Raw genomic sequence first — 26,233 nt, forward strand, 5'->3', positions numbered from 1 at the left:
GGCCGCCGGCATGTGAGAGCAATCAGCTGAGCGCCCGGCCGCCGGCACGTGAGAGCGCTCAGCTGAGCGCCCGGCCGCCGGCACGTGAGAGCGCTCAGCTGAGCGCCTGGCCGCCGGCACGTGAGAGCGCTCAGCTGAGCGCCCGGCCGCCGGCACGTGAGAGCGCTCAGCTGAGCGCCCGGCCACCTGGTGATCAGCTGATCGTTCACAATAGTCTGCTGCCAGTAAAACTGTAAAGAAGAAAAAAAAATAAATTAAAAAAAAAAAAAAGGCTTTCTGTTGCATCCGCTGTGCCATTATATGCAATGCATCCGTTGCATCCATCACACAACACAATGCTACGGATGCCGTTCAACGCAAGTGTGAAACTAGCCTTAGTTGTCTGTGGCCACCGGACCTGAGCCCTGCACAACACTTCCTATCTGACCCCATCCCAGTTCCTCTTCTGATTTGTATTAATTTCACGACGTCACATGTGCATCATGCTGCAACGTTCATGTCGTGCCATGACTACAAACCAAAAAAAGGAGCTGGGACAACAACAAATCAGGGTCCTATCCGCTGGCAATGGACAGGTGATCTAACCACTGCACAGAATCCATTCTCTCAACTCGAAGATGCATAATATTTATCAATCACTTGTGACAACATCAGAGACACTTTATAACAGGGATGTGACATGTGATGAGCAAGCGCTACCATGCTCTGTACTCTTAATGAGTAGTCGGACACTCAGCTGGGCTCGACTGGTGCACAGAGTATAATGAAAGTCAATAGGGAATTCTAGCATTTTGCCCTCAAGTTTTTCTAGAAAAATGCTCGAGTTCTCATTGACATCTATTATACTCTGGTACTCAAGTCATGCCCGACCGAGCGACCAACTGCTAATTACAAGTACTGAGCACCCGCACACGATAGTGCTCGCTCATCACTAGTTACTAGTACCCGAGCATGGTAGTGCCCGCTCATCACTAGTTACTAGTACCCGAGCATGGTAGTGCTCGCTCATCACTAGTTACTAGTACCCGAGCATGGTAGTGACCACTCATCACTAGTTACGAGTATCGAGCACTCGAGCATGGTAGTGCCCGCTCATCACTAGTTACGAGTACAGAGCACCTGAGCATGGTAGTGCCCGCTCATCACTAGTTACGAGTACTGAGCACCCGAGCATGGTATTGCCCGCTCATCACTAGTTACCAGTACTGAGCAGCCGAGCATGGTAGTGCCCGCTCATCACTAGTTACGAGTACAGAGCACCCGAGCATGGTAGTGCCCGCTCATCACTAGTTACGAGTACAGAGCACCCGAGCATGGTAGTGCCTCTGCTCATCACTAGTTACCAGTACTGAACACCCGAGCATGGTAGTGCCTCTGCTCATCACTAGTTACGAGTACAGAGCACCCGAGCATGGTAGTGCCTCTGCTCATCACTAGTTACGAGTACAGAGCACCCGAGCATGGTAGTGCCTCTGCTCATCACTAGTTACGAGTACAGAGCACCCGAGCATGGTAGTGCCCACTCATCACTAGAAGTAACAAAAACAATCTCCTTGGTCTTACCTAAGGACAGATAAATACACTGTAACCATTACTTAATTATAATTTCACACTTCGCATAGTTTTTCTTTATATTTTATTGTTTTAGCCGTAAGACAGATATAAAAAAAAAATACACACATGCACTGGTGGATAATCTCAAAACTCAAAGAAACAAAATTGAAAGGAACTCCATAAAGGTTTTGTAAATAGTAAAATAATAAAAAGTGATAAAATTTAATTTTCTGCCCTGTTCCTGCGTTCGGCTTTTACGGCCACGATGATTTGTCATCCATAATGACAACGATCTAAAATCATATTCACCATATCCCCTTTGTTAGTCTATTCTCAAGGAATGAGGCCCATATCCTACGAGTCCATACTTCTTTTAATACATGACAATATCCTGCTGACCTTAAATGATGCTCATTGAGATAACACATTATTGTTATTTAGCCTGTGATCTAAGAATACACCCAGATCCTTCTCTACCACGGACTCTCCTAGTTTTACTACCCTTAGAACATATGGAGTCGCAGGGACAAATGATCTAAACACAAGGATGTCCAGGTTTTAGATCTAAATATACCTTTAAGTGCCTTCTATTATCCTACTTTACTTTTATTAACCTTATTTCATAACTATTTTGAAAATTAAAAAAAAATACTACCAATTATACATGAATAATGATAGTTAATGAACATTATACCCCATCTACCTGGGTTCACTTAGTAGTTTCGCACACAATCAGCCGATCTAGATTTTTAGCCTGGTGAATGTTGCCGTAGACCCGATTCTGTGAGTACGTGAGCAGGAGAATCTTTTGGAACTTCTTTTTCCCGATAAGATACATCTCATTCTTCAGACTGAGAGCAGCAGTGATGGGAAGCTTCACCCCGATCCAGTCGTCTTGTAGAATCTGTGGACTTGAGCTGTTGCCGGCGACCGGGTCGTACAGGAAGAATTTCTTCCCTTAGGATTAAAAGGTATATTTTGTGATAACACATACAATGTTTAGTACATTAAAGAATAGGTGATAAATTGCCGTTGATCACTGGTCATGAAAACTGGTCAGTGTAGTAGTAGTAAGCACGTGTAACCACTGATCCATTCATTGTGGTGGCCTCACATGCCCACTGTCAATTTTGTTCCCAAGAAAAAACCCTTAGCTCCCTGTTTCCAGTTATAGATTCATCTTACCCTGGTTCCCTCCTGTTTCTTTGCCAGTTATAGGCTCATCTTACCCTGGTTCCCTCCTGTTTCTTTGCCAGTTATAAGCTCATCTTACCCTGTTCCCTCCTGTTTCTTTGCTAGTTATAAGCTCATCTTACCCTGTTCCCTCCTGTTTCTTTGCTAGTTATAAGCTCATCTTACCCTGTTCCCTCCTGTTTCTTTGCCAGTTATAAGCTCATCTTACCCTGTTCCCTCCTGTTTCTTTGCTAGTTATAAGCTCATCTTACCCTGTTCCCTCCTGTTTCTTTGCTAGTTATAAGCTCATCTTACCCTGCTACCTCCTGTTTCTTTGCCAGTTATAAGCTCATCTTACCCTGTTTCCCTCCTGTTTCTTTGCTAGTTATAAGCTCATCTTACCCTGTTCCCTCCTGTTTCTTTGCCAGTTATAAGCTCATCTTACCCTGTTCCCTCCTGTTTCTTTGCTAGTTATAAGCTCATCTTACCCTGTTCCCTCCTGTTTCTTTGCTAGTTATAAGCTCATCTTACCCTGTTCCCTCCTGTTTCTTTGCTAGTTATAAGCTCATCTTACCCTGTTCCCTCCTGTTTCTTTGCTAGTTATAAGCTCATCTTACCCTGTTCCCTCCTGTTTCTTTGCTAGTTATAAGCTCATCTTACCCTGCTACCTCCTGTTTCTTTGCCAGTTATAAGCTCATCTTACCCTGGTTCCCTCCTGTTTCTTTGCTAGTTATAAGCTCATCTTACCCTGTTCCCTCCTGTTTCTTTGCTAGTTATAAGCTCATCTTACACTGCTCCCTCCTGTTTCTTTGCTAGTTATAAGCTCATCTTACCCTGCTCCCTCCTGTTTCTTTGCTAGTTATAAGCTCATCTTACCCTGTTCCCTCCTGTTTCTTTGCCAGTTATAAGCTCATCTTACCCTGGTTCACTCCTGCCTAACAAGTCTGACTTCTGCTTCTGAGTAGCTTGTGTTTTGACTTTTTTACTTCCCGATTGTAACCCAGCTTTCTGGTCATCCTTTGGCAGTTCGTTCCACTAGCTAGCCTCTCTATGGACTCTACCCAAGTCCTCCTGAATAAGTACAGGGGTTAAAGGGTGAAGACCATGTTTCTCAAGAGGCTTGCTAGAGCGAGGCCTACTGCAAAGCCTGTCTGTATCAGCCCTTTTAAAACATGCCAATTTTCAGCTTAAAGTGTGCCCCTTTACATTCACTGAAAGGTGGTCTCCCCTTAAGTATCATTCACCTTACCTTTAATAAAGAAAATTCTTTCTTCCCGAATAACTTTGGACCCCTTTGCTACGATCGCAGGCTGGGTGAATGCAGCATCAACACTGTTAGGAATCCCCGGAAATCCCTCTTTTATCAGCTTTGGATAGCCAGGCTCTATTTTATCATTGTCATATTTCCAGTACTGGTCACCCTGTGGAAAAAAGCCCCATGTAAAGCATTAAGATAAAGCATATCCTAAACACTGTGTGTATGCTCGCCTGTCTGTAAGGCCAGGATTGACCATTGCTGTAGATACACATTGCAGTCCATCAAGCCAAAACTTTTCTATATCCTACAAGAAGGGAGAAGTTTGACTTCAGGTTCTGTGGGTATAAGAAGTCTTGGATTTCTTATCTACTGTTGCCAGTTATAAGTTCATGTTACCCTGGTTAACTCCTGTTGCTTTGCTCTTGCTTAAGATGTATTGGATGTCTTAGCTATAGTTGCCAGTTATACATTCATTTTATACTGGGTCACTTCTATTGCTTAGCTCTGGCTGAAGACATGTACAATTGCCAGTTATACGTTCATCTTACCCTGGGTCATTCCTGTTGCTTTGCTCTTGCTTAAGACATCTACAGTTGCCAGTTATACATTCATCTTCCCCTGGGTCACCTCTGTTGCTTTGCTCTTGCTTAAGACATCTACAGTTGCCAGTTATACATTCATCTTACCCTGGGTCACCTATGTTGCTTTGCTCTTGCTTAAGACATCTACAGTTGCCAGTTATACATTCATCTTACCCTGGGTCACCTCTGTTGCTTTGTTCTTGCTTAAGACATCTACAGTTGCCAGTTATACATTCATCTTCCCCTGGGTCACCTCTGTTGCTTTGCTCTTGCTAAGACATCTACAGTTGCCAGTTATACATTCATCTTCCCCTGGGTCACCTCTGTTGCTTTGCTCTTGCATAAGACGTCTTGGATTTTCTATCTACAGTTGCCAGTTATACGTTCATCTTACCCTGGGTCACTTCTATTGCTTTGCTCTTGCTAACACATCTACAGTTGCCAGTTATACGTTCATCTTACCCTGGTTCACTTCTGTTGCTTTGCTCCTGCTCATCATTAGGTTTGAGCAAGGAGCATTAAAGAATAATAAATCACATCTTCATGAATGGGTATTGTTGAATAGTGCAACTTATTAAATTCGCTGCTTTATAAGATTACCAGTGGTTCTTGATATTTTTACACTTTTCTGTTTACAGCTCATTTCCTAAGAGACTGACCACAGCTGCTGTCTAGCTTGTAAGCCCTGTGCTTAAGTTGGCCAAGATTAGGTGGGAACAGCGAGCTCCAGCTTCCAAACAATGTTTACAAAACACAATGAATAATAGTTTGTAAGCACTGCGCATGTTCTGCTGTCTATTAGCAGTGGTCGGTCTCCAAGGTAACTGAACTGTAAACAAAGGTGTTAATATCTCAAGAACGGATAAGAGTTTTGATAAGCAGTAAATTGCAAAAATGCTCGTTTTTACAAGCATTATCAGACTGAGGAGCAAAAAACACACATGGTCAGTATTAAGTCACATGTAACTTAAAGAATATAGATGCAAGGTTAATTATTTTCCTCATGTATGGCAACTCACTGGCTGAATAAACATGGACATTGCTGAACCTGGTCGGCTGTGTGCTGTCTATTGCAAAATCAAGGTTGTGCACTTGTTATCTGATAACTTGCATAATGGTTTCAGAGAATCTATCCATTTTACCCTTTTGCATACATTGGTTAACGGGGCATTATCAGATGCGATTGCTATATAAAGTCTTCTATATGTCTGGAATTTACTAAGCAATGATTCTACTATACTAAAGGGTTAGAAGCCTCAAAATTGATGGCATTGCCTAGTTGAATGGGAAATATACACACAATGGACGCGTTACGGTCTGAGTACAGAGAGTTACTCAAATGTAGTGGCCCACACTTGACAGCCTATTATAACGCCTATGTCTATGAGGCACTCAAGTTCGGGTTGGGAGACCAGCAGCCGGTACGGCAAACCCAAGCCGTGACACAAGGATTGGTGAAAGCGGCCTTACCAGCATAGACAAGCTGCCAACCAGACAATTGTGTTGATTTATCATTCGACCCTGGGTTGTGAATAAATATCAAGATTTGGAAGATTACCCGTCAAATAAAATACCTTGAAAAAGAAGATTTTCCCATCTTGCTCCGCTGTTGGGTTTTGCATTCTAACTGCAGCATCGATGGACGCCGGAAGCTCTTTCCATTTTGCCGAAATCAGTTGAGGGTGTTTCTTCTTTGGGGCCATTGGTAGCTTTCCATGGCTAAGATCCCAGAAATATTCCCCTGGAAATGATGATAAAGAGTCCTATTGAGCCTGAACAACATTGCCAATTTCAAAGAGTATGAATTTAGAAAATGTAGGCAATTCCTTCACCCTAGTCTGGTGGCTTGACCGGTAGCGAGAATACTCATCAAGGCAGAGAATATTTGACCCAGACTTACCTTTGAATAAGTAAATGGAACCATCCTTGGTAGATACAAAAGTGTCTATCGGATCCTCACTACATAACTTGACAATAGTTTGCTTTTTCGGGTCTCTCTTCTCTTCTGTAACCTTAGCATTAGAGGTAACGTCCTTCTTCCCAGGACTGGGCGTCACAGCCTTTATGGCACCTCCCGCCGGCGTAGGAGATGAGGTTTTCGCTGAAGGCTTTCCGTACAGAGCTTGGATCGCTTCTATATCGTCCTGGTGAAGCTGGAACAACGGCTTGTAGCCTTTGTAAGTCGGGGCCATTAGGGCTCCGGGAATCGTGGAATGATCCAGCCCCAATGAGTGGCCAAGCTCATGGGCAGCCGCTTGCAGAAGGTTCACACCTAAAACATCATAGAAATCGTGAATGATGTGTTGACTCAAGGTCAAAAAGTTACAGTTCATATAATTTTTTTTTTTGGATTGATATGGCCAAAATGGGACTTTTTTTGTCTTTTATAGCTTCCTATAATCACTTATTTAATGCCCCGAAAAACTGATACAGCTGCTAAGCTGCCACATGTGCAAATTCAGGTCAAATATATGTTACTCAACAAATATCACATTACCATCTACACCATGGTCCATAGCAGTACAAGAGGGGCCAAGAGAGACTATGGCGCAGCACTACGTAGTCCCCAGAAGCACCAATGGTGTTTACTGGCACTGCTTGGGAAGTATATTGCTCTGCTTTGGACCATGGTGTACATGCCCACAGTCATCTTGGTGATCCAATCCATTTTAAAGTCGGTATATTTTTCGTGCAGAGCCAATTCTTTTTTTCTGTGAATTATTCCCACCACCCTTATCCCTGACCCGGCATCCTCTATCAATCCCCAATACACCGTTCCTATCACTGTCACAACGGCCTTTATCCACACCCCCCCCCCCCCCAGTTCCTATCTCCATCTCAATAACGTCTATCCATTACCACCAAAGTCCCTATCCATGTCCCAATAGATGGTATTCATCACCCCCACAGTGCCTATCCAGGTCCCAACAGATGCTATTCACCAACCTCTTATTCCCTATCCAGGTCCCAATAGATGCTATCACCCTACAGTCCCTATTCAGGTATCAATAGATGCTATCCATCACCCACACAGTCCCTTTTCTCATCCGAACAGCCTCTATCCATTACCCCCTCATAGGTCCAATCCCCGTCTCAACAGCTTCTAACCCTGACCCCCACAGTCCCTATCCCTCCCCCCACAATCCTTATCCGGGTCCCAACAGTCTCCATCATCCCCAAAGTCCCTATCGCCGTCATAATAGACATTATCCATCACCACTACAGTCCCTATCCCCATCCCAACAGCCTCTATCCCTCACCCCCAGTCTGTATCCCTGTTCCAACAGACGTTATCCATCACCCCCACAGTACCTATACAGGTCCCAACAGCATCTACCCAACACTTCTTTAAATCTGATATGAGACGGATACCTTTCTTGTCATTAATTGACCACTTCTCATCATTATCAAGATGTAGGTCTCCATCTAGGTCTTTCTTAGTTTTGCTGAATGGAGGCATGAAGGCATGGCCCAGAACCCGGCCGGGGCCATCAAAAGCATTCCGCTCGCCATCGTTGTGTCGACCGGATACAAAGAACATATCGATGTCTGCCGTCTTATTGATACCTACTTCCACAAATTTCAGAGTAGACACACTCTCCCAGACCTGTAAAACAACCAGTAAATTTTAGGAACAGACGCAAGGACACAAACTCTGTGGAGGAAACAGTCAACATTTTGCTGTTGATGGATCTACATTTTCTAATATGGGTTTCGTTAGTTAGTTGAGGGCCTGGTGGGTCGCTGATCCATAAGGATTAGTTTTCATACCTTCAAGGCTTTAATTAACTCTTCTCGTACAAGTTTGTCTGGTAAGAGAGCGGTAGTGTTAATGATTTTATAAGTCAGACTATCTTTTTTCCACTTGGCGCCCACATTATACGACATGCGCTGCTCATGCTTTCCACAACGGGGCAGCTTCATGGCATCACTAGTTTCATCATCCACTCTTCCTGGAGAAAAGAAAGGCAATGAGGTCAGTGTATTTTTCTCTGTGGCGGACCAATGGGCACTCACACAAGAGAACCATTTCAATGCATCTAAAATTGTTACCAGCAGCAATGTGAGCGGGCTCTGGTCGCTGCTGTTTGAGGCAGCCTGATCTATTCCCTCGCTCTTATTAAAGGTCACTTTTCTATATACCGTATTTTTTGTTTTAGAAGACGCACCGCAAATTAAGATATTAAAAAAAAAATATATATATATATATATATATATATGTACAGTTAGGTCCAGAAATATTTGGACAGTGACAATTTTCGCGAGTTGGGCTCTGCATGCCACCACATTGGATTTGAAATGAAACCTCTACAACAGAATTCAAGTGCAGATTGTAACGTTTAATTTGAAGGTTTGAACAAAAATATCTGATAGAAATTGTAGGAATTGTACACATTTCTTTACAAACACTCCACATTTTAGGAGGTCAAAAGTAATTGGGCAAATAAACCAAACCCAAACAAAATATTTTTAATTTCAATATTTTGTTGCGAATCCTTTGGAGGCAATCACTGCCTTAAGTCTGGAACCCATGGACATCAACTAACGCTGGGTTTCCTCCTTCTTAATGCTTTGCCAGGCCTTTACAGCCGCAGCCTTCAGGGCTTGCTTGTTTGTGGGTCTTTCAGTCTTAAGTCTGGATTTGAGCAAGTGAAATGCATGCTCAATTGGGTTAAGATCTGGTGATTGACTTGTCCATTGCAGAATGTTCCACTTTTTTGCACTCATGAACTCCTTGGGTAGCTTTGGCTGTATGCTTGGGGTCATTGTCAATCTGTACTATGAAGCGCCGTCCGATCAACTTTGCGGCATTTGGCTGAATCTGGGCTGAAAGTATATCCCGGTACACTTCAGAATTCATCCGGCTACTCTTGTCTGCTGTTATGTCATCAATAAACACAAGTGACCCAGTGCCATTGAAAGCCATGCATGCCCATGCCATCACGTTGCCTCCACCATGTTTTACAGAGGATGTGGTGTGCCTTGGATCATGTGCCGTTCCCTTTCTTCTCCAAACTTTTTTCTTCCCATCATTCTGGTACAGGTTGATCTTTGTCTCATCTGTCCATAGAATACTTTTCCAGAACTGAGCTGTCTTCATGAGGTGTTTTTCAGCAAATTTAACTCTGGCCTGTCTATTTTTGGAATTGATGAATGGTTTGCATCTAGATGTGAACCCTTTGTATTTACTTTCATGGAGTCTTCTCTTTACTGGTGACTTAGAGACAGATACACCTACTTCACTGAGAGTGTTCTGGACTTCAGTTGATGTTGTGAACGGGTTCTTCTTCACCAAAGAAAGTATGCGGCGATCATCCACCACTGTTGTCATCCGTGGACGCCCAGGTCTTTTTGAGTTCCCAAGCTCACCAGTCAATTCCTTTTTTCTCAGAATGTACCCGACTGTTGATTTTGCTACTCCAAGCATGTCTGCTATCTCTCTGATGGATTTTTTCTTTTTTTTCAGCCTCAGGATGTTCTGCTTCACCTCAATTGAGAGTTCCTTAGACCGCATGTTGCTGTGACCAGACAACAGCTTCCAAATGCAAAACCACACACCTGTAATCAACCCCAGACCTTTTAACTACTTCATTGATTACAGGTTAACGAGGGAGGCGCCTTCAGAGTTAATTGCAGCCCTTAGAGTCTCTTGTCCAATTACTTTTGGTCCCTTGAAAAAGAGGAGGCTATGCATTACAGAGCTATGATTCCTAAACCCTTTCTCCGAATTGGATGTGAAAACTCTCATATTGCAGCTGGGAGTGTGCACTTTCAGCCCATATTATATATATATAATTGTATTTCTGAACATGTTTTTGTAAACAGCTAAAATAACAAAACTTGTGTCACTGTCCAAATATTTCTGGACCTAACTGTATATGGTCTGTCTTATACTCCGGTGTTGTCTTACCAGAGGGGGGCGGCAGCAGTGGTGCAGTAGAATCACAGAAGGCAGGGGCGGTGCTGGTGGGGCCTGTGCTGGCAGCGGAAGCTGTGGTGGCTGTGTGGAGCAGGTTGGTGCAGTGGGTGTCCCAGATGCTCTGTCGGCGGCCAGCCTTCAAAGAAATGGTGCCTGGAGCTGCGTGTGCACAGTTTGCACTCTCAGCCGAGAGCTCTATCTGTGCACGCACTGACTCCGGGTGCCATCATTTGAAGCCAGAGCATCTGGGATACTCACAGCACCGCCTTGCTCCACACAGCCAGCCTGTACAGAGAGGCAGCCAGCCGGCCGCTCACACGAAGGGACAGCTTTTTTGGGATGAGAAGTGCATCTTATAATCCGAAAAATACGGTACTTTGTTAGCTCGGGAAGGAGTTAGAGGAAAAAATCCAAAAAGTGAACCTCAGAAGTAATTCAGTTTTTCATCTCAGTAAGTCTTCGCCGTAGCTTTTGCTACTTACCGGTGACTACGAGTCCGTTCTGTCTCTGGAACCATTCCAGGCCACTGATGAACTCTTCTGGCAACTGGTCCTCTGGGATAAATGGAGTGTCAGCAACAGCATAATCTGTAAGGTTCTCATCAGGGAGGTAGCCAAACTCGATCAGATAGTCCTGGTGGGGGACAGAAAGAAATATGGGAGAGTACATTGCCGGATTGATCGACACCGCTCACTTTCGTATAGGGAGATGAGCTTAACGGATGACTTTGCATCGTCCTGCTCATAGGCAGCAGTGACACAAGATCACTCTCCGCAAATAGCAGCCCCGACATTGCAGGAAGGGAAAGTTCACTTTTTATATTTTCATTGGGGCCCCTGAAATTATTAAGCAGTGGCTATTCATAAGTGAACAACCCCTTTAAGAGGGTCATACCCTGTGTCCTAATGATAGAGAACTTTTCAGGAATATACGGAGGGGGTTCACCTATAAACACTGCAGTGAAGAGAGCAGAATGGATTAGTTAGACTTCGTAGCCAAACAGTCTCTTCAAGCGTGCGGATTCTGACACCGCTTATCTGCAGCAATATCTGGGCTCGTTGCATGCAGATGTCGCCGTAGATTTTGGTGCAGATTTCACCCTTTCCAATACAAAAGGGTGAAATCCACGAAAAAGAATTTGCCCAATGGAGGTGACTTTCCACTTAGGACATTTCTGCAACCCGAAGATTGGATTTGACGAACTCTCACGTACACAGCTGGGACTTGTATCACTCACACTAGTATTCGCGCAACAAAAAAAAATATATCTACAGATGTGTGTGAACTTGGCTTTAAAAGGGTCAGTCAACAGATACAAAAACGGGATATAATGTTATTAAATAGATCAACTCAAACCTGATGAGGCTGGTGTACTTAGAAAATACCGTATCAAAAGAGGTGAAAACATGTTCTGTTGCGTCATCCAACAAGTTATGACAAATGGAGCTCCGCTAAATCAGTGCAGCCTCCTACATTCATGACAAATTATATACAGCATGACAATTGATTAATATATAATTTTATATTGTATACACTGTATATACACACAAATATGCTATATATATATCTATATATATATATATATCTATATCTATTGTGAGACTGTGACCGGGGTTATCTATGACGGCCGGTATGTCTCGCCCCGGTTGTGCTCACTCCATGATAGAAAGTAAATCCACTCTAGGGTTAATGCTGTTTCCCTACAGGCTGAAGGAAGGGTTAAATGGAAACAGGAACGAGGGGCAGGTGTGCCGGGTGTGAGGGAGTGATCACAACTCCCTGAGTCTCTGCTGGAGAGACATGTATATTGCTGTGGATTTTTGTTTGGACATTAAACACCGTGTGCTGTGAAACTTAATGCCTGGATCCCGTGTCTTCTGCTGCGCAGCCGACCGCGCTACCTCACATATGGTGGAGAATCGGCGGGCATGCCAGCCCGGTGAGGTGTACTTCCTTTTCTGGTGATCCGGTAGCACATGTCCTGGATTCAAGCAGCTATACTACGGCCCAAACCCAGCGACGCCATGGAGGACATACTAAGGCATTTGGCGCAGGCTAATGCACAGCAGCAGCAGGCTAATGCACAACAACAAGAGGCTAATGCACAGCAACAACAGGTGAATACCCACCTGCTCCGGACGTTGGAGCAACAGCAGCAACAGCACCAGCAATCCTTGAAATTGCAGGAAAAAAGGCACCAAGAACAGATGGTTCTCCTGGCCAAGTCAATCCGTGCCGGACCGGCAGCAACAACCCCGGGACCGGGTGACGACGGCAGCGTCCGGAAAGCGGTGAGACAAGCGTTGCAAAAGATGACCCCGGGGGATGATGTGGAAGCGTTCCTGGCAGTGTTTGAGCGGGTGGCCGAGCGGGAAAAGCTGCCGACCCCCCAGTGGGCTGAGGTATTGTCGCCCTATCTGACGGGGGAACCCCAAAAAGCGTACCTGGACCTCGGTACCGAGGACGCCATTGACTATGTGACCCTGAAAGCCGAAATACTGGCTCGGTTGGGGGTGAATACCTATGTACGGGCTCAGCGGGTAAATCGGTGGTTCTATGAGGAAGCCAAACCCGTACGCTCCCAGGCCTATGACTTATTACATCTTGTAAAAAAGTGGTTGCAGCCTGACACTCTGAGCCCGGCGCAAATGGTGGAAAGGGTAGTAGTGGATCGTTTTGTGCGCACTTTACCCGTCACCGTTCAACGGTGGGTAGGACAGGGTGACCCGAGTACCCTGGACCAATTAGTGTCCCTGGTAGAGCGGCATGTGGCTACGCAGGACTTGATACGGGACACTGAGACTTTGCGTACCGCCCGTCGGTCCGGCCCCTCCAAGCCTAGGGCCAAGGACCCACCGCCGACACCGGTACAGGAGTCCGCTACCATCCTGGCTGAGGCCGCGCCCGCCGTTCCTGAGGTCCGGAAGGCCATGTACCCTAAACGACAACTTGTCAAGGGGGTTTCCTTCCCTATTAGATGTTGGCGGTGCCAGCGGGTGGGACATATGGAAGCCCAGTGTCCCCTGACCACGGAGCCCATGGATTGTGGGGTTACCCGGCGGGGTTCAATGTATGCTCAGGTGGTGTGTACCGCTGACCTGGTTCCCCCAGAGACTGAGCCCCACTTGTGCCAAATACAGGTGAATGGATGTCCGGTTACAGGATTGTTGGATTCCGGAAGCTTAGTGACCCTTGTGCGATCCACCTTGAGGGCTAAAGTAAAGGCCACAGGACGTACCGTGGGGGTGGTTTGCATACATGGGGACCGCCGAGACTATCCCACGGGGATTGTCACCATCACAGCACCTTGCGGTCAGGTGCAACATGAGGTGGGACTGCTTAACACTCTTCCTTATGACGTGATCCTAGGACGGGATCTGCCCTATTTTTGGACTTTATGGAAGGGAACCCCTAGATCCCCTCCGATATTGGTCAGTCCGGGGCCTGAGCCCTACAATCCTGAATCCGGGACACCTGCCGTAGGGGTCCCCATGATAGGGACAGAATGTGAACCCGATAGGTCGCCCCTAGAGGTATTGGCAGGAGAGGCTGAGACGGTCGAGCCCATCCCGGACTTGGAGGCATCCCCGGATGCGTTTGGGACAGCCCAACTCCAGGACCCTACGTTAATACATGCCCGGAATAGGGTGTTAGTAATTGACGGGGTGGCCCAGCTGCCCGGTGCCCAGGTAAGGTACCCCCATTTCGCTCTTAAACAGGATTTACTCTACCGGGTAGATGAAATACGGGGCGTGGGGGTGGAGCAGTTGGTGGTGCCCCAGCCGTATCGCCGGCGGGTCCTCGACTTGGCTCATAAACATCTGATGAGTGGCCACCTAGGGGTCAAGAAAACGCAGGAGCGAATATTGCAAAGGTTCTATTGGCCCGGGGTCTTTGGGGAGGTAAAACGGTTCTGCGAAACCTGCCCGGAGTGTCAGCTTACCGCACCACTGGTCCACTTTCGCAGTCCGTTGGTGCCGTTACCCATTATAGAAGTCCCTTTTGAACGGATAGGGATGGATCTGGTGGGGCCCCTCGTAAAGTCTGCTCGAGGGCACCAACACATCCTAGTGATCGTTGACTATGCCACCCGGTATCCAGAGGCGATACCTCTCAGACATACTGCGGCAAAGCTTATAGCTCGGGAGTTGTTTTCTGTGTTCTGCCGGGTGGGGTTGCCCAAGGAGATCCTTACGGATCAGGGGACCCCATTCATGTCTAAAGTGACCAAAGAACTATGCCGGCTACTCCAGATCAAGCAGTTGCGTACGTCTGTGTATCATCCTCAGACGGATGGGTTAGTAGAACGATTCAATAAAACCCTGAAAACCATGCTAAAAAGGGTGATCTCCAAAGACGGGAAGGACTGGGATATGATGCTTCCCTATTTGATGTTTGCCATCCGAGAGGTGCCACAGGCATCCACGGGGTTTTCGCCTTTTGAATTGTTATACGGGCGACATCCTCGGGGATTGTTGGACCTGGCAAAGGAAACATGGGAGCAAGAGCCCACCCCCCATAAAAGTGTGATTGAACACATTTTAGGAATGCAGAACCGCATAAGCGCGGTCATGCCAATTGTGAAGGAGCATTTACAGGAGGCTCAGGCCGCGCAAAGCGGCCGCTATAATAGACAAGCCACCGTGCGGACCTTTAAACCCGGGGATCGGGTGTTGGTATTAATCCCCACGGCGGAGAGTAAATTCCTGGCTCAGTGGCAAGGCCCCTACGAGATAAAGGAAAAAGTCAGGGTGGTCAACTATAAAGTATTGCAGCCCGGTAGGCGGAAACCTGAACAAATATACCATGTCAACCTATTAAAACCGTGGCAGGAACGGGAAAGCCTGATGGTTGAGTTTCCCCCATCTCCCTCCTCTTCGGGTCGTTCACTCCCGGCTTCAGCGACCTCCGGAGAGGACGAACCGGAAGTAAGGATCGGAGAAGCCCTCACCAAGCAACAGAGGCGAGAGGCCAGACGGCTGGTTCAGCAGAACCCCGATGTCTTCTCCGAGTTGCCGGGTAGGACCAGTCTGATACGACATGACATTGTCACCGAGCCCCACCTGAAGGTACGCCTGAAGTCATACCGCGTGCCGGAGGCTCGAAGACAAGCCATATCAGAAGAAGTGAAGACAATGCTACGCCTGGGGGTCATCGAAAAATCCCGGAGTGAATGGGCTAGTCCCATTGTCCTAATACCAAAACCCGATGGCTCCTTAAGGTTCTGCAATGACTTCCGGAGATTGAACGAAATATCCAAGTTCGATCTCTACCCCATGCCCCGGGTGGATGAGCTGATTGATAGGCTGGGACAGGCGCGATATTTTACCACGCTCGACCTGACCAAGGGGTACTGGCAGGTGCCACTGACGGAGTCCGCCAAGGAGAAAACCGCTTTTGTTACGCCGGAGGGTCTCTTCCACTATGTTGTCTTGCCTTTTGGGTTACATGGCGCTCCGGCCACGTTCCAGAGGTTGATGGACTTGGTGCTGGAACCCCACCAGGCGTATGCATCAGCGTACCTTGATGACATCATTATTTACAGCTCCGATTGGCAGACCCACTTGGAACAGGTACAAGCGGTGGTGGACGCGCTTCGAACAGCCGGATTGACAGCCAATCCCAAGAAATGTGCGTTGGGACTCACGGAAGCCCGCTACTTGGGCTACGTGATAGGCCAAGGAGTGATTAAGCCCCAAATTAACAAGGTTGAGGCGATCCAGAAGTGGCCTAGACCCCTGACCACGAAGCAGGTTAGGGCCTTCCTGGGTATCGTGGGGTACTACAGGAGGTTTGTAAAAGATTTTGCGGGACTATCAGCCCCCTTGACGGACCTTCTCAAAGGCAAGAAGTCCGTCATGGTGCGCTGGACTCCGGAGGCCGAGGACTCCTTCCGGGCCCTGAAAGGGGTCCTGTGTGGACAGCCAGTTCTTGTAAACCCTGATTTCCGGAAGGAGTTCATAGTACAGACTGACGCCTCAGAGGTCGGCCTGGGGGCAGTGTTGTCTCAGGTGGTTCAGGGGGAGGAACACCCCGTCACCTTCTTAAGTAGGAAGCTCACCCCTCCCGAGCGGAATTATAGCGTAGTGGAGAAGGAGTGCCTGGCGATCAAGTGGGCCTTGGAGTCCCTACGCTATTACCTGCTGGGACGGCAGTTTCGCTTGGTGACGGATCACTCTCCACTGGTCTGGATGAGGTCCGCCAAGGAACGGAATGCCCGGGTTACCCGGTGGTTCCTTTCTCTGCAGAACTTCCGGTTTACGGTTGAACACCGGGCCGGTAGGTTGCAGGGCAACGCCGATGCCTTGTCCCGCGGCCCGTGTTTGCTGGCAGGAGTTCAACCCCGCTCGCTTGAACTGAGGGGGGGGGTATGTGAGACTGTGACCGGGGTTATCTATGACGGCCGGTATGTCTCGCCCCGGTTGTGCTCACTCCATGATAGAAAGTAAATCCACTCTAGGGTTAATGCTGTTTCCCTACAGGCTGAAGGAAGGGTTAAATGGAAACAGGAACGAGGGGCAGGTGTGCCGGGTGTGAGGGAGTGATCACAACTCCCTGAGTCTCTGCTGGAGAGACATGTATATTGCTGTGGATTTTTGTTTGGACATTAAACACCGTGTGCTGTGAAACTTAATGCCTGGATCCCGTGTCTTCTGCTGCGCAGCCGACCGCGCTACCTCACACTATATACACACACTTTTTTCAAAATTTTTGTAAAAAAAAAAAGAAGTGTATAAAATTTTCCAATAATATAAAATATAAATAGAAAATAAAAGCTATATGAAATAATGAAAATATACAACATAAAATAAAATCGATATAGAAAATGATATATAAAATCTAATAAAATAGATAAAATCGATCTATAGCAATAAATAATTATATAAAATATATATAAAATCTAATAAAATAAGATATATAAAATAGATCCATAAAATAATAAAATGTATAAAATATTATAAAAATTTATATAAAATAAAATTATATATAAAATCTAATAAAATATATATAAAATATATAATTTTATATATTATAGCCATTTTATATAAAAAAATATACTAAAATAGGATATATAAAATATATACATATTTATTTTAGATAATGTACAAAATAAACTGTATTTTGCTTTTCTTTGTTAATGTATAATATTGTTTTAATACATTTCTTACCGCTGCGAGTTTGAATTGTTCTGAGCTGATTTGGGCCAGAGCTTCTTGTTTCCGTCCCCGGGGCTGCAGTACTGGAGAGACTGGTACATTGATTTCTGCTGATGAGGCGTTGATGGAAGAATCATCCAATATTTCTTCAGAAATTGGTCTTAAGGACCCGAAAGGTAAAATGATCAACAACGCTACACAGCCTAAATGTACCAGTAAAAATCTTGCGGCCATTCCTATGCTGTAGACTCCCAGACTGATCGCTCCCAGTCAGGGTCTTGCATTTTAACCTGGCTGAACATTAAACCTGTCCAAACAGGTCTTGTGTACATACAATTCTTTCGGCAAAAATGTACAAAAAACAAGCCCACCAAGAACACGTCAGAAACATACTGTACTACATATAAACGCCAAGAGGACTTCAGGGCATAAAATTAAAATGTAGGCTCATTTGAATAAAGACTATAGACACTTTATACAGTCGTGGCTAAAAGTTTGGAGACAGACATAAATGTTGGTTTTCACAAAGTTTGCCACTTCAATTTTTTTTAGTGGCATATTGCATTTAAAAGTAATCCGATAAACTTCAACAAAAGCTTGCTCTGGAATGGTAGCAGGCAGGTGTCAATGTATTTGCATGTACATTTTATACCTTCGTGGCCAAAAGTTTGTTGACTGATACAAATGTTGGTTTTAACAAAGTTTACCACTTCACTTTTTATAGTGGATAATTGCATTCAGTTTAGATTGTTATGAAAAGTGAGCAAATGAATTGCAAAAAACACTAATACAGAGCTTGCTTTGGAATGGTAGCAGGCAGCTGTCACAGCATTTGGATATACAGTGTAGACTGTAACCGGTGCCTTAATGAGTACCCTGCATTCCCCTTTCTGACCCTCCTGCCTGCCCTGCGGCCCACATAGCGCTCCCCAGCATCATCCTCCCAAGTCCCGGGGCCTCCCTACCTGCGAAGGGAATCACCACCAGGCTGCCCCAACACCATCAGCCCCGGCACTCTCATACGGCAGCGGCGGTATTCCTTATTACCGCACACCGCAGGTGGCGTCACAAATATTCTCCCCTGTAAATAACCCTTTTTTTCATTTAAGTGTCTGCCGAGCAGTCCGACTGCTGCTAGGGCGGTACATATACACCCCCTGGCCGAGCCAGGCAGCCTCCGTTTTAGTGCACAAGCAGTAGGAGAAAAAGTAGTAAAAACGTATCCCAATGGAGGAACATGAGTAAAAGAATCATAACAAAATAAGGTACTGAGAGAACCAAGGCCCAACAGGGCAATAGGGAGAGTGCTGTGTCCCCCAATGATGGCTAAGAGAAAACGATTTTACGGTAAGTACACAAAAATCCATTTTTCTCTGACTCCTCATTGGGGGACACAGGACCATGGGACGTCCTAAAGCAGTCCCTGGGTGGGCAAAAATAAAGAAAGACAACACAACCCAAGGACGAGGAACCAGTCCCAGACAGCCAGGAGTGCCTACTGAGAGAGAGGTACTCTACTGCAATTTGCAGAATTTTTCTACCCAGGTTTGCCTCAGCTGAAGCCTGGGTATGGACTTTTTAATGCTTTGAAAAAGTATGTAGGCTAGACCAGGTCGCAGCCTTACACACGTGTTCCGCTGAAGCCTGATGCCTAATGGCCCAAGAAGAGCCAACTGCTCGCGTGGAATGAGCCCGCAGACCACTAGGAATGGGCTTGAGTTGCAAGCGGTAGACCTCCTGGATCACAAAGCGAATCCAGCGAGCCAGAGTTGCCTTTGAAGCTGCCTGTCCCTTCCTAGGCCCCTCAGGAATGACGAACAAAGAGTCCGTTTCCCTAAAGGGGGCTGTCCTGGATACGTAATATCTGAGGGCCCTCAGGAGGTCTAACGAATGCAGAGACCTTTCCACCCTATGAACTGGGTGTGGACAAAAGGAAGGCAGAACAATGTCCTCGTTCAAATGAAACGGGGAAGGAACCTTCTGGAAGGGGGCGTAGAACCACCTTGTTCTAGTGAAAGATCAGAAATGGCTCGCGAAAGGAGAGTGCTGCCAGTTCTGAAACCAGTCTGATGGACGTAATCGCCACCAGGAATGTTACCTTCCAGGAAAGAAGAGCAAGAGAGGATTCCTTAACAAGTTCAAAGGGGGACCTCTGGAGACAGTCCAGAACAAGATTGAGGTCCCATGGGTCCAGCGGCCGTTTGTACGGGAGAACTAGATGGGAAACGCCCTGGAGGAAAGTCTTGACTTGCAGTTTGCAAGCTAGGTGGCATTGATAGAAGATTGCGAGCGCTGAGACCTGCCCCTTAAGGGAGCTGAGAGCCAACCTCACTTGCAAGCCTGACTGCAGAAAGTCAAGGATTCTGGGGATCGCCAGAGGCATAGACTGGACGTTAGTTTCTCTGCACCATGAAAGGAAGGTTTTCCATGTATGGTGGTAAATACGGGATGAAGCAGGCTTTCGGGCGTTGATGATGGTGGAGATAATCGCTGGGGAGAGTCCCGCTCTTGTAAATACCGAGGTCTCAATGGCCAAGCCGTCAGCTTCAGGGCTCTGGAGTTCTGATGGGAAATGGGCCCTTGGGTCAGCAAGTCTGGGATGTCTGGAAGGTGCCACGGTACGTCTGTATTTGTACTAATTCGGCGTACCAGGCGCGCCTGGGCCAGTCCGGTGCTATCAGTATCACCGGGACTCCCTGTACCATGATCTTCCTGATTACTTGCGCCAGCAGGGGCAGAGGTGGAAATCTGTAAGGCAGGCGGAAGTGGCGGCAGGAGCAGATTAGAGCATCCGCGCCGATGGACTGCAGGTTGCGTGACCTGGCTATGAACGCGGGTACCTTTGTGTTCAACCTTGAGGCTATTAGATCCACGTCTGGTGTACCCCAGCGAGTGCATTTGTGTAGGAACACTTCTGGGTGGAGAGACCACTCTCCGGCAGCCAGGCCTTGGCAATTTAGAAAGTCCGCCGCCCAGTTGTCTACTCCCTGTATGTGTATCGCTGATATCTCTGACCCTGTCAATTCGGCCCAGCTGCAGATCCTGTGGGCGTCGAGATAAGCTGCCTTGCTGCGGGTGCCCCCCTGTCGATTGATATAGGCTACAGCTGTCACATTGTCTGATTGGGCTCGAATCTGACGACCTGCTAACAGAGGGCGGAACGCCCTGATCGCGAGGAAGATCGTGCGGATTTCCAGGATATTTATGGGTAGGGAAGACTCCTGCGGCGTCCAACGTCCTTGAGCACTGTGGTGCCGGTACGCTTCTCCACAGCCTAAGAGGCTGGCGTCCATGGTCAGGACCAGCCAGTTCACTTGGAGAAAAGATCTCCCCTTCCGTAGGAATGAGGACCGAAGCCACCAGTGGAGTGCATACCTAACTGAAGGAGTCAGGTGAAGATGTTTGTCCAGGGAGAAGGGGCTCTTATCTCAGGCAGCTAGAAGCGCTGGCTGCAGTGGGCGGAGGTGCAGCTGAGCAAAGGACACTGCCTCCATAGCCACGACCATCCTGCCTAGCACCCTCATACTGAATCGAATGGAACGAGACGGAGGACGTAGAAGGCAGCGTGCCGCTTGTCGTAGAGCAATCGCCTTGTCCTGAGGGAGAGATATCAAGCTCCGACGGGTGTCCAGGGACATGCCTAGGAAGGTGATGGATTGTGACGGGACCGAGGATGATTTGTCTAGATTCAGTAGCCACCTTAAGCGGGATAGGGTGTCCACAGTGATCTGCACGCTGGTTGAGCAGTCGCGGAAGGAGGGGGGCCTTGATGAGGTCGTAGGTCATCCAAGTAAGGCAGAACGACTACTCCCCTGGCGTGAAGGACACTCATGGCAGCCGCCATAACTTTGGTGAAAACCTTTGGTGAATACCCTTGGTGCGGTGACAAGGCCGAAGGGTAGGGCTACGAATTGAAAATGGGAGTCCTGAACCGCGAAGCGGAGGAACCTTTGGTGAGCTGGGGCGATGGGTATGTGCAGGTACGCGTCCTTGATATCTATGGAGGCGAGGAATTACCCTTTGACTATGGACATAATAATGGACCTTAGGGACTCCATTCTGAATCTCTGTACGTGCACATGTTTGTTCACGTGTTTGAGGTCCAGGATGGGTTGAACTGACCCATCCTTTTTGGGGACCACAAAGTGGTTGGAATAAGCCTCTGAACCTCTCATCGTCCGTGACAGGTATCACCCCTGCCGTTTGGAGCGTGTGAATTGCTGAGAAGAAGGCCTCACGTTGTTTTGGAGTCTTTGAGAGAAAGAATTTCGGACCCGACCACCAGGTCGGTTCTATGTGGTAACCGGAAGACACAAGGTCTCGCACCCATTTGTCGTCTGAGGCGGCAGCCCAGATGTGTCGAAAGAAACGCAGTCGACCCCCGACAATGAGTGTGTCTTCCGGGGCACCGAAGAGTCAGGAGGGGGGGGGAATCGTTGAGGACGAGACTCCCTAGTCTTGGACTGTTTCTGTCTAGGCTGCCATGACGAGGTGGACTTCGGGGAGGGCTGAGGTCGGTTCCTGCGTAGCCCGCAGCTAGTGGCGGGGCAGAGCGGGATGTCGACCAACCAAATGAGTTCCGAAAGGAGCGGAACGAGGACTGTGGACGTCTGGTAAAAGTCGTCCTGGGTTTGAGCTGGGGGAGGGAGGTACTCTTTCCTCCCGTGGCGTCAGAAATGAGCTTGTCCAGACGTTTGCCAAACAATCGGTCTCGAAAATAAGGGAGGCCTGTGAGAGACTTCTTGGAGGCAGAATCCGCTCACCATTGTCAGAGCCAGAGGGCTCTATGGATGGCTATGGTATTTGAGGCGGCAAATGCTGCGCAGGTAGCAGCGTCAAGGGTCAAGGCTTGCATTAGGTACTCCGGCGTGGCGGCAATTTGAGCTGTTACATCTGTGAGGGTATGAGGAAACTGGGATTCCTCAAGCGAAATGTTAAGGGATTCTGCCTAGACCGTGATCGCCTTTGCGACCTACACGGAGGCAAAAGGAAGGTGAGAGGGAGGAACCCGCGGCCTCACAGGCAGAGCAAGCAAGCTGCTCCACCTGTGTGTCGGGTCCTTGATGGAGGAGCCATCGGGTAAAGACAGGAGAGTCTTCGCGGCAAGGCGGGAACCTGGGGGGGGTTTCTCCCTTTGCTTTGTGAGGATATCTTGAAACTCTGGGTGGTCAGCAAAACCTTTTTGAGGTTTCTTTGCCCTCTTAAAGGAGACCGCATAGTCAGTAGTAGTGGATGGGGGATCCTCCACATGCAAAGTTTGGTTGATTGCTGTAATAAGGGAGTCTATCGCAGCTTGATCATCTGGGGAGGTTGAAACCAAGGAATAATCCTGGTACAAACAGCATTCTCCCTCTTCCGAAGCCGCGGAGCGTGTGGGAGAACCTGTTCTGTGTACCTCCGATGGAGAGCCATGGGGGCCATGAGAGAGTACCGGAGACACCTGGCCGTGTGCCCTTTTTCTGATCCCTGCAACCGGTGAAGCATGCGCCCGGATTTCCTCAGAAGCACCCTCTATAGAGGTGTCATCAGGCTGCTTTCCGTCCAGGGGCCCAGAAGGGTGTGGAAGACAACATTGCATAGCCAGCACCAGGTTCTGGGGAAGTTTTTCCATGGATTGGGACAAACTGTGCCCTCTCCGGTGGGCTGGGAGCCCTAGGCTCTGGGCTGGTGGCGGTTGCAGTGGTGGTGGCAGGGAGTTCTTGGGTGGCTACAGGGATAGAGGACTCACAGAAAGAAGAGGTGTGTTTTCGTGGTAGCTTAGCGTGGAAGATAGTGCAGGCTGAATAAAAGACTATATGAGCCTTAGAATTCTTAGTACCCTTTGAATTAAGCATGTTGCCTGTGCAGGGAGTATGCAAAGAGAGGGAGCAATGATCTGCAGAGCTACAAGTGAAGCAGAGCATGGGAAGCCTTGTTGCTGCAGCAAGGAGGAAGCCCACCCTGAGGAACACACAGATATTCGGCGCTTTCCTGAGGGGGCATGGCTTATTGCGGATCCGAGGAGGCGGGACTTATTGCGGCTCTGAGGGGGCGGGGCTTAGTGTTTAAAAGAGCGCCGAGAAGGGAGTCAGTTGAAAATAAAATAAAACGGCTGGAAGGGGACCTCCCCCTGCCCCCACCCAGCGCACAACTATGGTGACCCTGGGAATAAAGATTGTGAGTTCATTGCAGCTGCAGGTGAACTCTGAGCCCTGGGAGCCCCCCTCTCGCCACCGGTGGATTGTTTCTGCAGAGGTCCTTGTAATCAGGAGTATTGCATAGCCAGCAACCAGTCAGGGAGGATCTCACCTTGGCACTGCCTCAGTCCAGGCTAGTGGAGACGTTAGAGTCAGCCTGCTGTGCCCGGTTACACCGGTGCAGTGTATCAACTCAGAGCCTGCAAGATAGACTGAGCAAGTTTTCATCTGCCCTGGGCTCTGGAAAAATCGGTGCCTGTGAGACCCATCGTCCAGTGAGATGCAGCGTCGCAGGAGGGGGTACGGGGAGGCGACACTCCGCGTTCCCGCCTGTTGATGATGTTGGGAGATTGGTCCCTAGGGGAAACAGTCACTCTCTAAAAATAAAAAATCTTGAAGAGATGTGCCTCTTACAGACACTAAGCTAAAAACTGAGGTTGCCTGGCTGGGCCAGGGGGTGTATACTGCAGAGGAGGAGCTAATGTCTTTTGCATCTACTTAGTGTCCTCCTATGGATAGGAACACCATGGTCCTGTGTCCCCCAATGAGGCGTCAGAGAAAAAGCCACTTTTCTCCAGGAAAAGAAAAAAAAAAAAACAAAAACCACACAATGAAATTTGGTAAAAAAGAAAAAAAAAAATATATAAGGATTGGGTGCAGATGACTGGGATAAAGTTAATTTCCTCTGATAAATCCCCCTTCAGGCCGTTTGAGACATATGGAAGAATGATTGTCAGGAGAGGCAAAAGGTGAGTGTGAGAATAGAATCCATTTTGTTCCTATAATGTCCATCTTATCTTATAGCTAAAGATGTTATAGGGTTCAGCTAACACTGATGGGCGCGGAAGTTTCACATTTCCATTCACAACCCTACTCCTCTTATTGGTTCATATAGTTTGGAGGAGTTGTTTCTTTGGTTGAGGTACTATATCAGGGGTGGGCAATTACTTTTCCCATGGGGCCGCATGAGAAATTGGGATGGTTTTAGAGGGTCGGACAAATATAATTAACTCGGTTCTACATACATACATACATACATACATATATACACACACACACACACACACACACACACAATGTATACATACACACACAATCCCAATATACTACATCACTACACCCGCCACATACTACACCTGTAATATACATCCCTATACACTACACTTGTAATAAACTACACCTCTATATACTATACCACTATATACACTACACCTGTAATATACTACATCACTATATACACCTGTAATAAACTGCAGCACTACATCACTATATACTACACCTGTGATAACCTATACCACTACACCCCTATATACTACACTTGTATTACACTACACCACTACGTCACTATATACACCTGTATTATACTACACTCCTATACACTACACCTGTATTATACTACACCACTACGTCACTATATACACCTGTATTATACTACACTCCTATATACTACACCTGTATTATATTACACCCCTATATACACCTGTATTATACTACACCACTACGTCACTATATACTCCTGTATTATACTACACTCCCATATACTACACCTGTATTATACTACACTCCTATATACACACCTGTATTATACTACACCCCTATATACATCTGTATTATACACCACTACACCCCTATATACACCTGTATTATACTACATCACTACACCCCTATATACACCTGTATTATACACCACTACACCCCTATATACACCTGTATTCTACTACACCACCACACCCCTATATACACCTGTATTCTACTACACCACCACACCCCTATATACACCTGTATTATACTACACCACCACACCCCTATATACACCTGTATTATACTACACCCCTATATACACCTGTATTATACTACACCCCTATATACACCTGTATTATACTACACCCCTATATACACCTGTATTATACTACACCCCTATATACACCTGTATTATACTACACCCCTATATACACCTGTATTATACTACACCCCTATATACACCTGTATTATACTACACCCCTATATACACCTGTATTATACTACACCCCTATATACACCTGTATTATACTACACCCCTATATACACCTGTATTATACTACACCCCTATATACACCTGTATTATACTACACCCCTATATACACTTGTATTATACTACACCCCTATATACACCTGTATTATACTACACCCCTATATACACCTGTATTATACTACACCCCTATATACACCTGTATTATACTACACCCCTATATACACCTGTATTATACTACACCCCTATATACACCTGTATTATACTACACCCCTATATACACCTGTATTATACTACACCCCTATATACACCTGTATTATACTACACCCCTATATACACCTGTATTATACTACACCCCTATATACACCTGTATTATACTACACCCCTATATACACCTGTATTATAC

General features: G+C 46.9%; 1 protein-coding gene across 1 annotated transcript; it reads right to left on the minus strand.

Moving 5' to 3' along the window:
• Nucleotides 1–2,263: 2,263 nt before the first annotated feature.
• On the minus strand, nt 2,264–21,701 carry LOC142257680 (stromelysin-2-like). The gene is made up of 9 exons (XM_075329817.1): nt 21,661–21,701; nt 17,656–17,803; nt 10,965–11,119; nt 8,338–8,515; nt 7,939–8,173; nt 6,467–6,838; nt 6,141–6,307; nt 3,977–4,148; nt 2,264–2,511 (listed from the first exon to the last, which is right to left on the minus strand). The coding sequence occupies exons 1-9, from the start codon at nt 21,699–21,701 to the stop codon at nt 2,264–2,266; spliced, it is 1,716 nt and encodes a 571-aa protein (XP_075185932.1).
• Nucleotides 21,702–26,233: the final 4,532 nt, after the last annotated feature.

Source organism: Anomaloglossus baeobatrachus, chromosome 12 (assembly GCF_048569485.1).
Source record: "Anomaloglossus baeobatrachus isolate aAnoBae1 chromosome 12, aAnoBae1.hap1, whole genome shotgun sequence".
Taxonomy (NCBI): domain Eukaryota; kingdom Metazoa; phylum Chordata; class Amphibia; order Anura; family Aromobatidae; genus Anomaloglossus; species Anomaloglossus baeobatrachus.

What these genes read in the sequence shown, in the direction of transcription:
- LOC142257680 (XM_075329817.1), bottom strand. Translation starts at nt 21,701, where the DNA reads ATGGAGTCCCTAAGGTCCATTATTATGTCCATAGTCAAAGG. An exon ending in GTCAATTAATGACAAGAAAG is followed by an intron (nt 6,839 to 7,938) that starts GTATCCGTCTCA and finishes ATGATGTTTTAG; the next exon opens with GTGTGAACCTTCTGCAAGCG. An exon ending in AAGAATTTTCTTTATTAAAG is followed by an intron (nt 2,512 to 3,976) that starts GTAAGGTGAATG and finishes TTTAATCCTAAG; the next exon opens with GGAAGAAATTCTTCCTGTAC.